At 45.0% G+C, this 14,967-nt stretch overlaps 1 protein-coding gene across 5 annotated transcripts in view; it reads right to left on the bottom strand.

Moving 5' to 3' along the window:
- Positions 1-14,967, bottom strand: part of LOC126035388 (protein FAM219A-like) — a 142,527-nt gene that overhangs the window by 10,020 nt on the left and 117,540 nt on the right. For all 5 annotated transcript variants that reach the window (XM_049793942.1, XM_049793943.1, XM_049793945.1 and 2 more), the window contains 3 exons: positions 4,508-4,610; positions 864-944; positions 443-497 (listed from right to left, as the gene is read on the bottom strand). In XM_049793942.1, coding sequence (XP_049649899.1) covers positions 443-497; positions 864-944; positions 4,508-4,610 — 239 coding nt within the window. The remainder of the gene's footprint in view (positions 1-442; positions 498-863; positions 945-4,507; positions 4,611-14,967) is intronic.

Genomic DNA, 14,967 nt, shown 5'->3' with positions numbered 1-14,967 from the left:
TAAACACGCACTGGGTGACCCTGACCCCCATAAGAACTGGAAATCACAGCACACCCTCAGATCCTTTGTGTCCTTGGCAAGTAGACGGTTGCTGAGCTGCTGTGACAGACAAGTTGATGCTTTTGCACCACATTGGCCAACACTGCAGGACTTGAGCAGAACTGGGAAAATCTTGAGTAAAGCCAAAGGTATCTGTGAAAACAGCCAATGGGCAGATCTGTGTCTGTGCCATGGAAGTGTGGGGACGGAGCCAACTGGATCACCGGGGAAGAAAGAAACATGACACAGTTTCTGCCATGGCCCCTTCCAGGCTCACAGAGTCTACACCACTGGTAAATTCCTTGTGGAGCTGTTTCTGGCAGCACAAGGCCACTCTAAGTTGTTTCTGGATGCTCTGCTATTAGCATTCATGGCAAGGATGGCAGGAAAGAGTATAACTCACCTCAGCTGATGAGTATCCTGAAGAGGAATATCTGGACATGTCAAAGTCATCATCGCTGCAGGGAAGGAAAAAATACAGCAAAGAAGGAAACAACAGTTAGAGACCTGTATTCCCTGGTTAGCCCTATCTTTCTCGTGCTGTGAAGCTGTACTTTAGGCATAGAGAAGTTACATCAAGGGAGTCTGGAGAGCAACTTTAATCTGTGACCCTCAGACCTTTCCATCAAAGTGCTCTTTACTCACGTCTCTTCCTACTTGTTTACACACACAGACTCGTTACAGCATATGCCGAAGGGCACAGCAAGGAAGAGTGCGAGTGGCCTGCAAGAGCAGTTTCAACAGGAATTAGCTTCAGTGCTGCACTCTGGCATGAAAACTTGTTTTCACCGTAATATATATCATCTTATTAACACTTTGCATACCTGTCCGTATCCAGGGCTACCAGTGGCTTTTCATCTGGACTCTGATCTAATGATGAATAGCCCTTATTGGGAACGACGAGCCTGAAATAATTAAATGTTGTCTGTTAACCACACAGTAAAGCTCAGTACCACACATAGTCTAGAGCAAAGCCATATGATAGTTAGGCTTTCCCTATTTCACTTCCTTGTAAGTCCTCCCTTATCGGTGAAGACATTTAAATGGGTGCAATTCTGAGGAAGCAGGCTGTGTCTCTGGGTAGTTCAGAGCAGTTTCACAGGGATAAACACTGGACATGCCTTGGGAACACACTCCTCCCTGGAAGAAAAAACAGTTGGGACACTCCACACTTCATTCTGGTAAACCTGTTCAGCTAGCATTGCTTGTCGTATCAGATTGCTCATTCTTGTGTTGCTTTTTTTTTTCCCTAGCAATAAGTACATGACACTAGCAATAAGTAAATGGGAGAAGGAGGCTAGGGGAAGGCAGAGGCTGGGTGCTCCTACTATTCTACTATTGGAAATCAGGGATTTGGTCTTTCTGCATGAGTCCCTACCCAGCCCCCACAATACAGCACTTTTGAGGTCTCACTTCTAAATTTAGTAATATGAGAAATATGAGCTGGTGGGTGCAGCATAAGAGCCTAGTCAGACTAGCACTTTTAAAATCCCATTATTTTATAATGACTTTCACTTCATCAGAAGCATTACAAAGGCTGATGATGACTTTGCACCTTTAATTGCCTGAGAGAGTTTGTGTAATGGAATACAGGCTTCAGAGCTTCTAGGATAAGGAAAATACGTTAATTCAATGGTAACCAGTTCACAACAGAGTTCTTTCATCCACAAAACTGCACAAAGACTTTGGTTCAAATTTAAAATAAGATCAACCAAACCAAGTAAATGGAAGAAGATTCTACATTCAGCAGGTGGGAACAGTAAGAGTGATGAAAATCTCCTCATTCAGTGGGTTAACTCAGGTTTTCTCCCAATTGAAGATCTGGTCTTTAACAACACACAATGATGCACAATAATGCTTCACTAAGAGTTTAGAAACTATAAATCTAAAGATGATAATCCATCTCATCCATGTTCCAGTGGCACTCTAACCACCTGCAATGTTCTTCCGCTTCTGCTCAGAAAATTTCAGGAAGCCATTACAACTTTAGCAATACAAAGGCCTGCAGGCCTAGGGAGAATAAAATATATCAAATGTTATCACAAAGCAGATGTATAGGCTCACAACTAGTTGTATTTTCTTATAGTGTTCATTGAAATGCAAGATTAAAGAAATTAATTTCAAAACTGATGCAGAATTTCCAACCTGAAGCACCAGGGAACTGGAAAAAATGGGATCTACCTGCAAAATTCAATACCTCTTCCCATAGCACTGAGATGCTGCTCCTGAAGCATGTAGGAAGGAAGTCAAGAAGCAAGATGTCTGGAACTAAAACTGAAGCTGTGATCTGGCAGCAGCAGCTTGCTCGCACACATATCATAAGTACTGACTTCCATGCTCGCTCTCCAGTTTTTAAGTCAGTGTTCCATATATACTCACTGACGGTTGTTACTATATCATGAGTGAACAAAGCACTATCAGGGGATCTAGGAGAAGAGCCCTTTTTTGTGCTATTTAATTGATTAAAAAAAAAAATCACTACTACATCTTTTTCTTGAGAAGTGTCTTTTTTTCTTAATAACAGAACTTCATTTCTTCTGCAACAAACAAACTGTGATAATGTCTTTGCCCCTGATCTAAATCTTTCCCTTGCATCCTGATTGTCCTTATTTTTGCTTCCCACTGTCCTTGAACAAAGCCAGATTGCAGTCATAGCTGCTTTCATCCACAGGTGTCCTAGTATGAGCTTCTTGTCTTGGCATTTTTGCTCACTTACCATGAAATATGTTATGAAAAAATCTGAGTTTAGGTTATCCTCAGAGTTGGCTACAATATCTGGCTGTGCAGAAGTGGTGCGGATGATGTTGTAGGCTCTGCCTGTGCTCATAGTGAGTATGCCAGCATCACCCCAACCTTGTTCACATTTTATTTGCTCTTAGGGAGACTGAGCATGTTATGGATTCAGAACCTTTCACCTCTAAGGCTGGCTGTGCCCCTGCCCCAGAAGAAGACCGAATAGTGAAGGCAACCTGGTACTAGAGACTGGATGTCAGAAATTCATACAGATAATACAGAAGAACAGAAGCCTTGGGGAAGGAGGAGGAGGTGGAGTAGAGACTAGGAGAGGCACTGTGGTTTGCCTGAATGAAGGAAAACATATTTGATGAGGAGAAGAGCAGAACTGTTAAAAAAGTGGAAATGGCTTTAGCTTATTCTCCTCCTGCAGACACCAGAGGAAGCCAACAGTTCAGACTTAAAGAACTACCATAACCTGGACATTTTGCAGTGTATCCCACTGGAGTATCTCCCATTGTACTGCAGCCATTATCTTGTGAAAAGAATATGCTTGAACAAGCTTGTGGCATTTCTGCCTTCCTGGGGTTGCCCTGTCCGTGGCAAGACAGACCAAACCATTCTGAGGTATTACTAGGACTGTGCTTGTGGCGCTCCTTGGTTCCCAGAAAGCCAAGGGAGCTGGGAGATGAAGAGACATGGGCCAGCGAGACCCTGTGCCAGACACCTCCCAGCAATATAGGAACAATGGAGCTTGGCTACATCTGCTATTAAAGCAACGGCTGCAAACCTGTTTTGCAGATTCCAAGGGATGCTTCTAAAAGCTGTGTGAAAAGTAGCTAAGAAAAGCAAGTCTACTGACAGCAGGCTTTGCTTGGCTGTGGAGGTGTCCACATATCCTCTGAACAGTGCTCAGGTATCCACAAATGGAATAAAACTAAGCTGGCTGTTGAAAAGCTTTTATCAATGGGTGTCACTGCTCTGCCCTTCCCCACCCAAATCACTTGTTTCCATTGGCAGCTCGGAAACAGCAGCCTCTCCAAGAAGTCACTAATTTTACAGGTAGGCACCTGTACTTATCCCATCTTCTCTCCCTTACCATCTTCCTCCACTAATTTCAGTGTTTCTAAATTTCTCAAGCAGCAAATCTGCTACCATTCCTCTTGGGAAACTAGCGTGCAGTCTATTGCCAAAAGAAATCAAGTTTTTCCAGCTTGTATTTGGAAGACAAGAAGCATGGAAAAGCCAGCTGAGAGCATCTGCTGAATTTCTTGCTGCCACTAAGGGCCTGGCTCCTTTATATGGTCTCAACAACCAAACACAGAGCAGTGAGCAATGCAGTGTATTCCAACAACATCACAAGGACTTACAAATAAAACTTGTCAAAGTCCTGGCATGATTTATGACTATTGTGGGCTTTGGGAATTAATGTGAACAAGGAAGCTCATCTGTCAGATGTGTTGCATACAGAGAGGCTCTGACCTGCAGCTCCTGTTCTACTTAATATATGGTAATCCATGCAACTTTCTCATTCATCAATAAACACCCAGCATTCATGCAGATTCTGCTGTCATTCTAAGTGAGGTCCTCCACTAAAAACTGCCACCTTTCTAGTAGCTAGCTCTCGCAGCATGTTTGGCAGTAGGCAAATAGCAATGAACATCATCCTTGCCCATCCTAAGGTCATTAGGGATTGCAGTGTAGAGCACAGCTGAGTGTTTTTCCAGTCCTTTACCTTGTTCGTGCCATCATGTTGTTCTTCTTCGGCTGCTGATTAACTGGGCTTCCCATATTGCCATTCTTCAGGGAGCCCTTCCGAGCCAGCTCCCTCTGCTTCTCTGCATATGGGATACAAAGAGGAAAAGCAAAATTAGGGCATCAGCCTGGCTGGCCACCATACAGCAGCAAAAACCCAGATTTGATAGCAGCAAAAGGCATAGCAGAATTAATAGCAAAGGACATGAGCTCTCCATCTCCCAAGCATGGTGTCGTGGTTTAACCCCAGCCAGCAACTAAGCACCACGCAGCCGCTCACTCACTCCCCCCCGCCCAGTGGGATGGGGGAGAAAATCAGGAAAAGAAGTAAAACTCATGCGTTGAGATAAGAATGGTTTAATAGAACAGAAAAGAAAAAACTAATAATGATAATGAATAACACTAATAAAATGACAACAGCAATAATAAAAGGATTGGAATGTACAAATGATGCGCAGTACAATTGGTCACCACCTGCCGATCAACACCCAGTTAGTCCCCGAGCGGTGATCCCCCGCCCCCACTCCCCGCAGTTCCTAAACTAGATGTGTGTGATAGGTTAACCCTGGCTGGACACCAGGTGCCCACCAAAGCTGTTCTATCACTCCCCCTCCTCAGCTGGACAGGGGAGAGAAAAATATAACAAAGAGCTTGCGGGTTGAGATAAGGACAGGCGAGATCATTCACCAATTACCGTCACAGGCAAAACAGACTCAGCTTGGGGAAGAGTAACTCAATTTATTACAAATCAACCAGAGTAAGGTAATGAGAAATAAAACCAAATTTCAAAACACCTTCCCTCCACCCCTCCCTTCTTCCCAGGCACAACTTCACTCCCGGATTTCTCTACCAAACCCCCCCAGCGGCACAGGGGGACGGGGATGGGGTTTACGGTCATCACACGTTATTTTCTGCCGCTTCATCCTCCTCAGGGGGAGGACTCCTCGCACTCTTCCCTTACTCCAGCATGGGGTCCCACCCACAGGAGACAGTCCTCCACAAACTTCTCCAACGTGGGTCCTTCCCACAGGCTGCAGTTCTTCACGAACTGCTCCAGCATGAGTCCTTTCCACGGTGTGCAGTCCTTCAGGAGCACACTGCTCCAGCGTGGGTCCCCCACGGGGTTACAAGTCCTGCCAGAAAACCTGCTCTGTGGGCTCCTCTCTCCACAGATCCGCAGGTCCTGCCAGGAACCTGCTCCAGTGCAGGGTTTCCACGGGGTCACAGCCTCCTTCGGGAACTCACCTGCTCCAGCGTGGGGTCCTCCACGGGCTGCAGGTGGACATCTGCTCCACCGTAGACCTCCATGGACTGCAGGGGGGCAGCCTGCCTCACCATGGTCTTCACCACGGGCTGCAGGGGAATCTCTGCTCCGGCTCCTGGAGCATCTCCTCCCCCTCCTTCTTAACTGACCTTGGTGTCTGCAGGGTTGTTTCTCTTACATGTTCTCACTCTTCTCTCCGGCGGCTGTTTCTCCCCATCCCAACTTTTTTTCTTTCTCAAATATGTTATCACAGAGGTGTTACCACTATCGCTGATTGGCTTGGCCTTGGCTGGTGGCGGGTCTGTCTTAGAGCCAGCTGGTATGGGCTCTCTTTCGAACACAGGGGAAGCTTCCAGCAGCTTCTTACAGAAGCCACCTCTGTAACCCACCCACCCCCCCCCCCCCCGCTACCAAAACCTTGCCACACAAAGCCAATACAATGTGGCATCACATGGTATGGAATACCCCATTGGCCAGTTTGGGTCAGGTGCCCTGACTGTGTCCTGTGCCAACTTCTTGTGCCCCTACAGCTTTCTCGCTGGCTGGGCATGAGAAGCTGAAAAATCCTTGACTTAGTCTAAACACTACTGAGCAACAACTGAAAACATCAGCATTATCAACATTCTTTGCATACTGAACTCAAAACATAGCACTGTACCAGCTACTAGGAAGAAAATTAACTCTATCCCAGCTGAAACCAGGACACAGGGACACTGCAAAGGCCAGAGAAGCTGTTTCCCATTGCCTCCAAGGTTACCAGGGGCTAAAGCTAACATACCCTGACTCATAGCAGCTTGTTGACAACACCACACTAAGATGGTCATGGAGCTTCTGGATGAGAACCAGCTGGGGCAAAGAAAGGACAGAGACCTTGCCTCTATCTGCACCTGGTTGCTGCATGGACTCTAAGACTGTGCTTTGTTCTGGGCAAGGGAATTTATCCTTTTACTTTTTCTCCTCCTACTGAGGCTGCCACTGAGGGGCCCAGTGTTGATAGAAAAGTGTCTCCATCAAAGCACCAACATTTAGCGTTAGTCCAGCCTAGCTTGACACCAGGCCTGAGTTATTACCATTTTCCTGGACAGCAACTCAACAGACTAACACACCCCACAGCAGAAAATGTTGCTGTCTCCCTGCTTCTCTTCCTGGCAACCTGTGATGTACCCTGTGTGTCTTTCTCTCGATTCTTGGGAGCTCACTTGCTTTGTTTAAAAAGTGAAACATTTTGCAGCTGTATTTTTAAACAGTATATTGTTTGCTTAAATTTTCAGAGCTTGCTCTACTCACTGCTGAAATGTACCTTAAAACTTGGACAGTACATGGAGCTTGCTTTGTGTATTCAGTGCAAGAAGGGATTTAAATTAGCTTCTCATTTAGGAGAGACTATTTCTCTTAATAACTTCTCACTAGAGGATCACAACTAGAATTCTGGTCTAAAAGCTAAGCCTTCTGCAGGTATGCAGCATTTGTGCTGTATTAATACATCCCTGCCTCCAGTAAGGATAGGAGCCCATGTATGATGGGTTACCATATAAACTGATATTCAGTTTTCTGATTCAAAATTTCTTGTGGGAAATCAATTCGGTTGAGTTAGAAATTAGCCACAAAAGTTGAGCTAACTGCCCCAATCTAATCCTGCAATGCCAGACAAGGCTTGCAGGGAAAAGCCGAGCATGGGGCCAGTCAGGCAGGAAAGGGCCTGGTTAAAAACGTCCTCCAGAATGTGAGAAAATGTTGGGAACTATTTTTGTGCCATGCCTGAATAATAGGGGTTTACCAGACTGCTGGCTGGGAAACCTGAATAGTGAATTCATTTTGCTTCTGCTTCCCCTGTGGTGTGTGAAATGTGCTGATATTTTTTTTTTACTCTTGCAGATTGTACTCCCCTTGGAGAGAAAAGCACCTTTTCCCACTTGTCTTGGGAAAGTGGCGTGCCTACCAGGGCATGTAAGTGCAAGATGGGCCAACTCTGTCCTTTCCACACAGGTAAGAGCAGGGGGGGACATGTCCAAGGCTGCCTTTTTTGAGGGACAAATAAGCAGCAGAGATGCCTAGAGATTGTGGTGATGAGCGTGGCTGAGGAACCTGCAGAGAAGAGTACATACTCATACAAACCATGCCCAGCTCTGCTCCTGCTGATGGCAGAGGTGAATAAATGGTCATTGAACATGGCAGGAAAAGGATCAGACTAATAACTCTCTCTGGTATGAGCAACAGACTGATACAGGATCAGAGTCAAAACCTTAAATCAGAGTAATTTCTCAGGACTGGAACTTGCAAATGCATTGGTTATCTTTGTCTCCAGAGTAAAAGGCTAGTATTTTGCAGGCCACATGAATTTTGCTATTCAGACACAGAGGGATAAAGCAGGGTTTAATGGAGGCAAATGTTTACAAGCCTAAATACAAACTGACTTCCACCCATCTACACCAGAAGCTCCAGCGCTGGCCACAAATACACAGCACTGAGACAAGCTGCCAATGCTTTAAGAGGCTGTATAATTTGCAAAAGGCACCTGACTCAGAAACAAGGTTACAGGTTTCATTTTCTGTCAAGACGGTTAAGGCCTGCCCGAACCTTATAAATGGACTGGCACTCTCTGCTTTCTATCAAATGCTCGGTACAAGCACTAATGCTCTTCTCCAACTCAGATTATTCATTCGGTCGATGAATATGGACTTTTGCTAATTGTCTTTTTCCTCCAATATGTCTCCCCATGACTATTTCTATGCTCTTACTGAAGGCTACTGCAATGTGTGGGTTTGAACGATACAAGATTTCTGTCCTGGTTTCAGCTGGGATAGAGTTAACTGTCTTCCTAGTAGCTGGTACAGTGCTATGTTTTGAGTTCAATATGCAAAGAATGTTGATAACACTGATGTTTTCAGTTGTTGCTCAGTATTGTTTAGACTACAGTCAAGGATTTTTCAGCTTCTCATGCCCAGCCAGGGCACAAGAAGTTGGCACAGGACACAATCAGGGCACCTGACCCAAACTGGCCAATGGTGTATTCCATACCATGTGACGTCCCATCTAGTATAGGAACTGGGAAGTGGGGGGCAGGGAATCGCCACTAGGGGACTAGCTGGGTGTCGGTCGGTGGGTGGTGAGCAATTGCCCTGCGCATCATTTGTACATTCCAATCCTTTTATTACTACTGTTGTCATTTTATTAGTGTTATCATTATCATTATTAGTTTCTTCTTTTCTGTTCTATTAAACCGTTCTTATCTCAACCCAGGAGTTTTACTTTTTTTTTTTCCCGATTTTCTCCCCCATCCCACTGGGTGGGGGGGAGTGAGTGAGCGGCTGCATGGTGCTTAGTTGCTGGCTGGGGTTAAACCACGACAATTTCCTATTTAACCCCTTCTTTCACTAATTTAGTGGCTTGGAGTGAACATTCCCAAAGCAATGTAAGTGCGGTAGGAACAGCCATGCCTGTGTCCCCAGCCAAATTTCTTAAGCATGAATCAACAGTTCAGCTCCCTCTTGAATGCTATGAATCCTGAGTCCCCGGTGGCCAAAAAGTGAGGGCTAGCAGGAGGAATGGGAAGTCTACCCAGCCCTGGGGTATTAGGACAAGCTCCTAGAAGGTGGTAGAGATGTGCATGAGTCATTTCAGGCTTTGAGTCAAGGAAACCTGCTTTCTGAGCCCTACAAGTACTATGAATTACTGCTACTTCCACCATCACCCAAAAGAGCTGTTTGGGTGCCAATCTCCTGAAGTAATTCTGGGCTATAAAATCCAGCACACCAACCATCAGGTCTATCAGCATGGGGGAATGAAGTTTTCAGTGCCCATTTTCTGCTCAGTGCTTCCTCCTGGCGTAGCAGGTGGAGTTTGTGAACTCCATTTCTAGGTAGTGAGCCCTTTCCCAGTCTTCCAGTTCTTTTGGTTTTGTCCCCCAGATGTTTCTTTGAAGGCCAGAGACCCAAACTCTAAGTACCTAAGTTCCTTCTAGAAATGTGACTGATTTACGCACTTCTGAAGATGTTACATTTTAACAAAAATCTGTAATTTCACAAATTAAAGTAGTCCTCATAGAAGCTGCGATCAAACATAAACCAGCACAGTAAAGAGAAGGTGAGAGAAGGAACCACAACCTAGCCTCGATAAGTAAATGGCATTTTTCTTTAAAGCCTGCCCCATATTGGCTGATGCTACATCCAAATGAGCATGAATCCCAAGATTACAACCTTCCACTGACCCAATTGTGCTAACCTTTGTGTGAAACCTGGGAACTATGCACCTGGGAAATTCTCAGGGCATGAAAAGCTAAGATGCTCTTTCCTTCTGAGTCATCCCAGACTCTCCAGTATGGTAGTCAAGTATTCCCCACTGGACTTAGATGAGACCTGCGTTCCCACATGTCTCCCCCAGCCTCAAGGCCACTGCTTATTGGGGGCATGGTCCCACCAGTGAGGATAGGCATATTTTGTCCTCAGCCCTTGGCAGTTTCTGGCACTGGCTATGAAAAGGCTCTCCATGTCCAGGACTGCCTGTGCTGCCTGCAGCATTCCAGTACGTGCAGTGAACTTCCAGGAAGGCAACACAGCTTGATGGAAAAATCAATGTCAACCCTACAAAACTACCTAACTCAGGGCAACTCTTGGGCACCGGGAGAATGAGGAAGGGTTGTTAACAGGCACTCCCTCCAAATACAGAGAAAATGGAACATACAAGAACAAATGAAGAAACAGAAGACTCTGATTTCCAGCCATTGGTTATTTTGTGTCTGGCGAGTTTGCTGTTTGATGATCAATGAAAAGCTAATACAGCAGAGATACAAGGTGAAGGACAGAGACTTGGAGATGGGGAAGCTAGAATGAAAAAAGGCTGCTCTCCAGCTACTTTAGAGAAATCACTAACTGCAGGCAGTATAATAGCAGAGCTCCAATGATGCTCTTTACGCGGCATTTGCAAGTATTTGAAATAAGTTGTTTAGCTTTCATTTCACTTGGCCGTTCTACTTTTTATCGTTGTACCTAGCAAAATACTCACACCCATGTGGCTTGTTGTCCTCCTTCCCATGAAGCAGTTATGGGTGACTGAGCACACTGTGAGTGCAGGTGTGATGGCTTGCAGAGCCAACAGGCAATCATTAGCAATACCAGCAGGGCTGGTACAGTTTGGAGAGAGACAGCTTTACCCAAATCCAGGTTCCTGCTGGCTTTTCATGAATTTTCCAGACAGACATTTCCTTGAAGAAGCAGGGTAGAGCAGAGGAGGCTGGGAGGGCATGAAGCAGCCTGCATGTGCCTTTGACATTAAGAAGTATGCTCAATTAGGAGTCTGAAGATCCTGTCTGGTCATAGCAGGGTTGCTGTGTTGGGCAATCTACCTGGCTCCATGCTTGAGTGGAGCCAAGCAGGATTAGCGTCTGTTTCAGTGGAGAGCTCAGAGAACACAGACAGCTATGCTGTCAGCACTGGGAAATTTGGCTGCACCAGTTCCACTTAAGTTAATCCTGGACATTGTGTCAGAAGACGAACATGCGTAGCGGCACGTATATGTGTTCGTGTGTGTGTATGTGGGGAGGGGGTGTAGGATCCTTTCAACACCACTATACTACTCTGAACAGCATGAGGGACATCTCTTTGTCTGGACCTGCCAACCAACACATCACATCTCGCCCCTCCTTTCTTGTCCACCTTGTCACTCCATCTTTAAGGCACTTTGTCCCCTTATGACATTAAAATCATTTAAAGAAAGAAGATAAATCCACTCAACAAGCAAGCTGCTACCTTTGTGCTAGCCTCACATTAGCCTGTTCTGCTTGCTGACCCCATCTGGGCCATTCAGCATCTGCTCCAAGTGCTGCTTCAAAGGTAAGCCCTACTGGTGACAAGACAACAGCCAAAGAAGCCCACAGAGCTTTCAATAAGGCAGGAATAACACCAAAGTATAAAAGAGCAAAGGAAATACATGCTGCAGACATGATCAGGACCATAATTGGCCCAGCCCTGCATCCTGTCTGACAATGGTCTCATGTTATAGCTGCACGCCAAGGTCCTCAATAAGATGGTGCCCCAGCATGCTAAGCACTCAGCAAACCATTCCTGCCCTGGTGTGCTTTCACCTGCCTAATTTAGGATGTGTCAGAGGATGGGCAAATAACTGCATGTTGACAAATGGAGAACACACTCCCATGGGGAATGTCAGTTAGAGAAAGTTACGTGTAAGACGAGGGGCTGAATTCCCCCCTTACTACTGGGAACAGCTACAGACCTAATGAATTATTTCAAGCAATACTGTATTACTCAGTGCAATTCAAAATGGTTACCTGTTCAGCTGGCTGGATGTGTCTAGCTGCTTTATGATGAGGGAAGATAGTAATGGAGCATGTGAAGCAGAATGGACTTAACGTGAATGTGTCTACGTTAAAAATCAGATTTGAATATATCCTTACAATTATTCCTCTGTTTTCAGTCTTTAAACAAAATCATAACCAGTTTTAATAATGTTTTCCTTGTTTTTAAAAATGAAATGCTGAACAGCTTCTTTGGTACATGTTGCTATGCGTGGCATTGGTTTTGCCTACACACTGCCCAAAACCAGAAATGGCAAAAGTAGCCATATGTTTTGGTCTCCTGCAGAACCGCTCCTTTTGTGATTTCAGGCAAAGCAGACAAGCCAGGAATGTGGTAAACATCACTCTGTGCTATGCTGAAGAGCTATTTGGAGGGTCAGACCACCCCCTAAATACACAGTTTCCATTTGTCCCAAGATAGTGAGTGACTCTGGCTATGGTCAGACAGTGGTGGGTGGAGAGTGGTTTAGGATGTCATTACGTCTCACTACCACCGTGTTTGACCACGTGTATCCCCCTCATTTGATCAGCACAAATGATGTTTGGTGGCAGACTAGGCTGATTTACTTCCTTTGCACCGTGGGTTGGAATCACGCAGATGCTGACTGCTCCTGTCTCTTTGCTGAGAGCCACTGGCTGAACCTCGCTAACTCAATTGCTTTTGAACCTGCCTGACTAGGAGGAGACAGAGCTTCCTGCTATGAGGACATTGCATTGTGGGTCCATGGGATTTGCTGCAGTGGGAAGACAAAGAGAAATTAATCCAGTGTGAAAAAGTTGTATTTTTCCATCTTCAAGGTCTATGAGATGAGATTTTGGGATGTATTTGCCTCTTTGTCCCCCACTGCCAACCAAGACCGCTGCACTCCATGGAGAGATTTGGAGACCATAAGTGTGACCACGTGGGTAGCATTAGCGCAACTGCATCAGAAAGAAAGGCAACAGAAAAGCAATTTTTAGTAAACAGCGGTAGCATAATTTAAAAGGATCTGTCTGCAGTCAGCCCCCTGTTCTGAATACAGGGAATACGGTTTAAAGCTGATACGCGCTGGGCACCAGTGTTGATTATTCAGGACAGACCATCTGAATCAGGATTGTTTCACCCAGCTTCACTAAAGACTCTTCAGATAAGCAAGGGTCAGATAGCTAAGTCATCCAACTACCAAATTGAGCAAGTTGTGCAAGACACAGTATTTTTAGCTGAAGTATGTTGTTTTTGCTGACCCAGTCAAACTTGGGGAAATTAGTGAACTATGTCTAATTGTGAGAACTGGCTAGCAAAAGCAGGTGTATAAATCTGTCTTCCAAGGTCCTTCTTAGACCAGGTTTTAAAGCATCCAAGTAGCTGCATTTTTTTAATGTTTTGCTGATCTGGCTGCTGCTCTGTGCCTTTGGCATGGCTGAGAGTTGTCACAAACACCAATGGGCTTTGAGTGGTTTTAAGCTCCCCTGAAGGCCTGACCAGACACAGAACTGGCAAATGACCTAGGGAGTTATCGTGGTTTAAGCCTAGCCAGCAACTAGGCACCACATAGCCACTCACTCACTCCCCTGCCACGTCCCAGTGGGATAGGGAGGTGAATCGGGGAAAAAGTAAAACTAGTGGGTTGAGATAAGAATGGTTTAATAACTAAAGTAAAATAAAATGTAATACAAAAAATAATAATAATAAAATATAATAATAATTGTAATGAAAAGGAATATAATAAAATAAAATTAAGAAAATGAAAAAAAACCCAAACAAACAAGAAAAGACAAGTGATGCACAATGCAATTGCTCACCACTTGCCGACCGATGCCCAGTTAGTTCCTGAGCAGCGATTCCCCCCCAAGGCCAACTCCCCCCAGTTTATATACTGGGCATGATGTCACATGGTATGGAATATTCCTTTGGCAAGTTTGGGTCAGCTGTCCTGGCTATGCTCCCTCCCAGCTTCTTGTAGACCTGCTTGCTGGTAGAGCATGGGAAACTGAAAAATCATTAACTTAGGATAAGCGCTACTTAACAACAACTAAAACATCAGTGTGTTATCAACATTATTTGCACACTAAATCCAAAACACACTGTACCAGCTACTAAGAAGAAAATTAATTCTATCCCAGCTGAAACCATGACAGGAGTACAAAGACAATGTTTGCATCTCTTTTCTGAGGATACAGCTCCTAACTTCTCATATAGGAGCTACTGCAACAATCGGTGCATTGCATACAGAGAAATGCAAGGCTCATTCTGGGGTAATGCTCACCAAGAGTGCTGGCTGCACAAGTTGAAGAAAGGTCTCTGTTGGCCAGGCTGATGTTACTATTTGTGTTTCCCTTCAGAAAGCACACACAAAACAGAAGTGCCACACTATTCCTTAGCACAGAGGAGGACATGTAAATGACTGCTCTGGGCATGACCAAAGCTATCATCCACTTACACCACAAGCATCTCCAAAAGTGGCTTTATGTTCCAGCAGCATGTCCCCATCCCCTAGACATACTGTCTCAGCCCCAAAGCTCATTTATCTGACCTTCATGTGGTTATAGGAAGGAACGACTTCTCTCTTTATGTCCACTATTGGGCTTTGATGTGTAGGAGAGCAGGGCATCCAGTGTAGTTAGTCAACTATCAAAGAAAACCTTATGGCTGTAAACTTTAGTGAAAAAAATTACTATTTTGAACACAAAGCATTTTACCTCTTCATGGCATGGTATAATCACGAATCATCTTTGTGAAACAGTAAGCTATATTTTTCTGATGGAAGAAACTATTGAACTGATTTACCTTAAAGCCATATAAAGCACCTGTGGCAGCAGGGGAGGAGAGAACCATGATTCCCAGATCCCAGTCCTCTGCCTGAGCTGTCTCTGCAGCCATTTTATT

The sequence above is a fragment of the Accipiter gentilis genome, chromosome W, assembly GCF_929443795.1.
Source record: "Accipiter gentilis chromosome W, bAccGen1.1, whole genome shotgun sequence".
Taxonomy (NCBI): Eukaryota; Metazoa; Chordata; class Aves; order Accipitriformes; family Accipitridae; genus Astur; species Astur gentilis.
The sequence above is the reverse complement of the archived record's forward strand: the minus strand, read 5'-3'. Positions and strand labels throughout refer to the sequence as shown.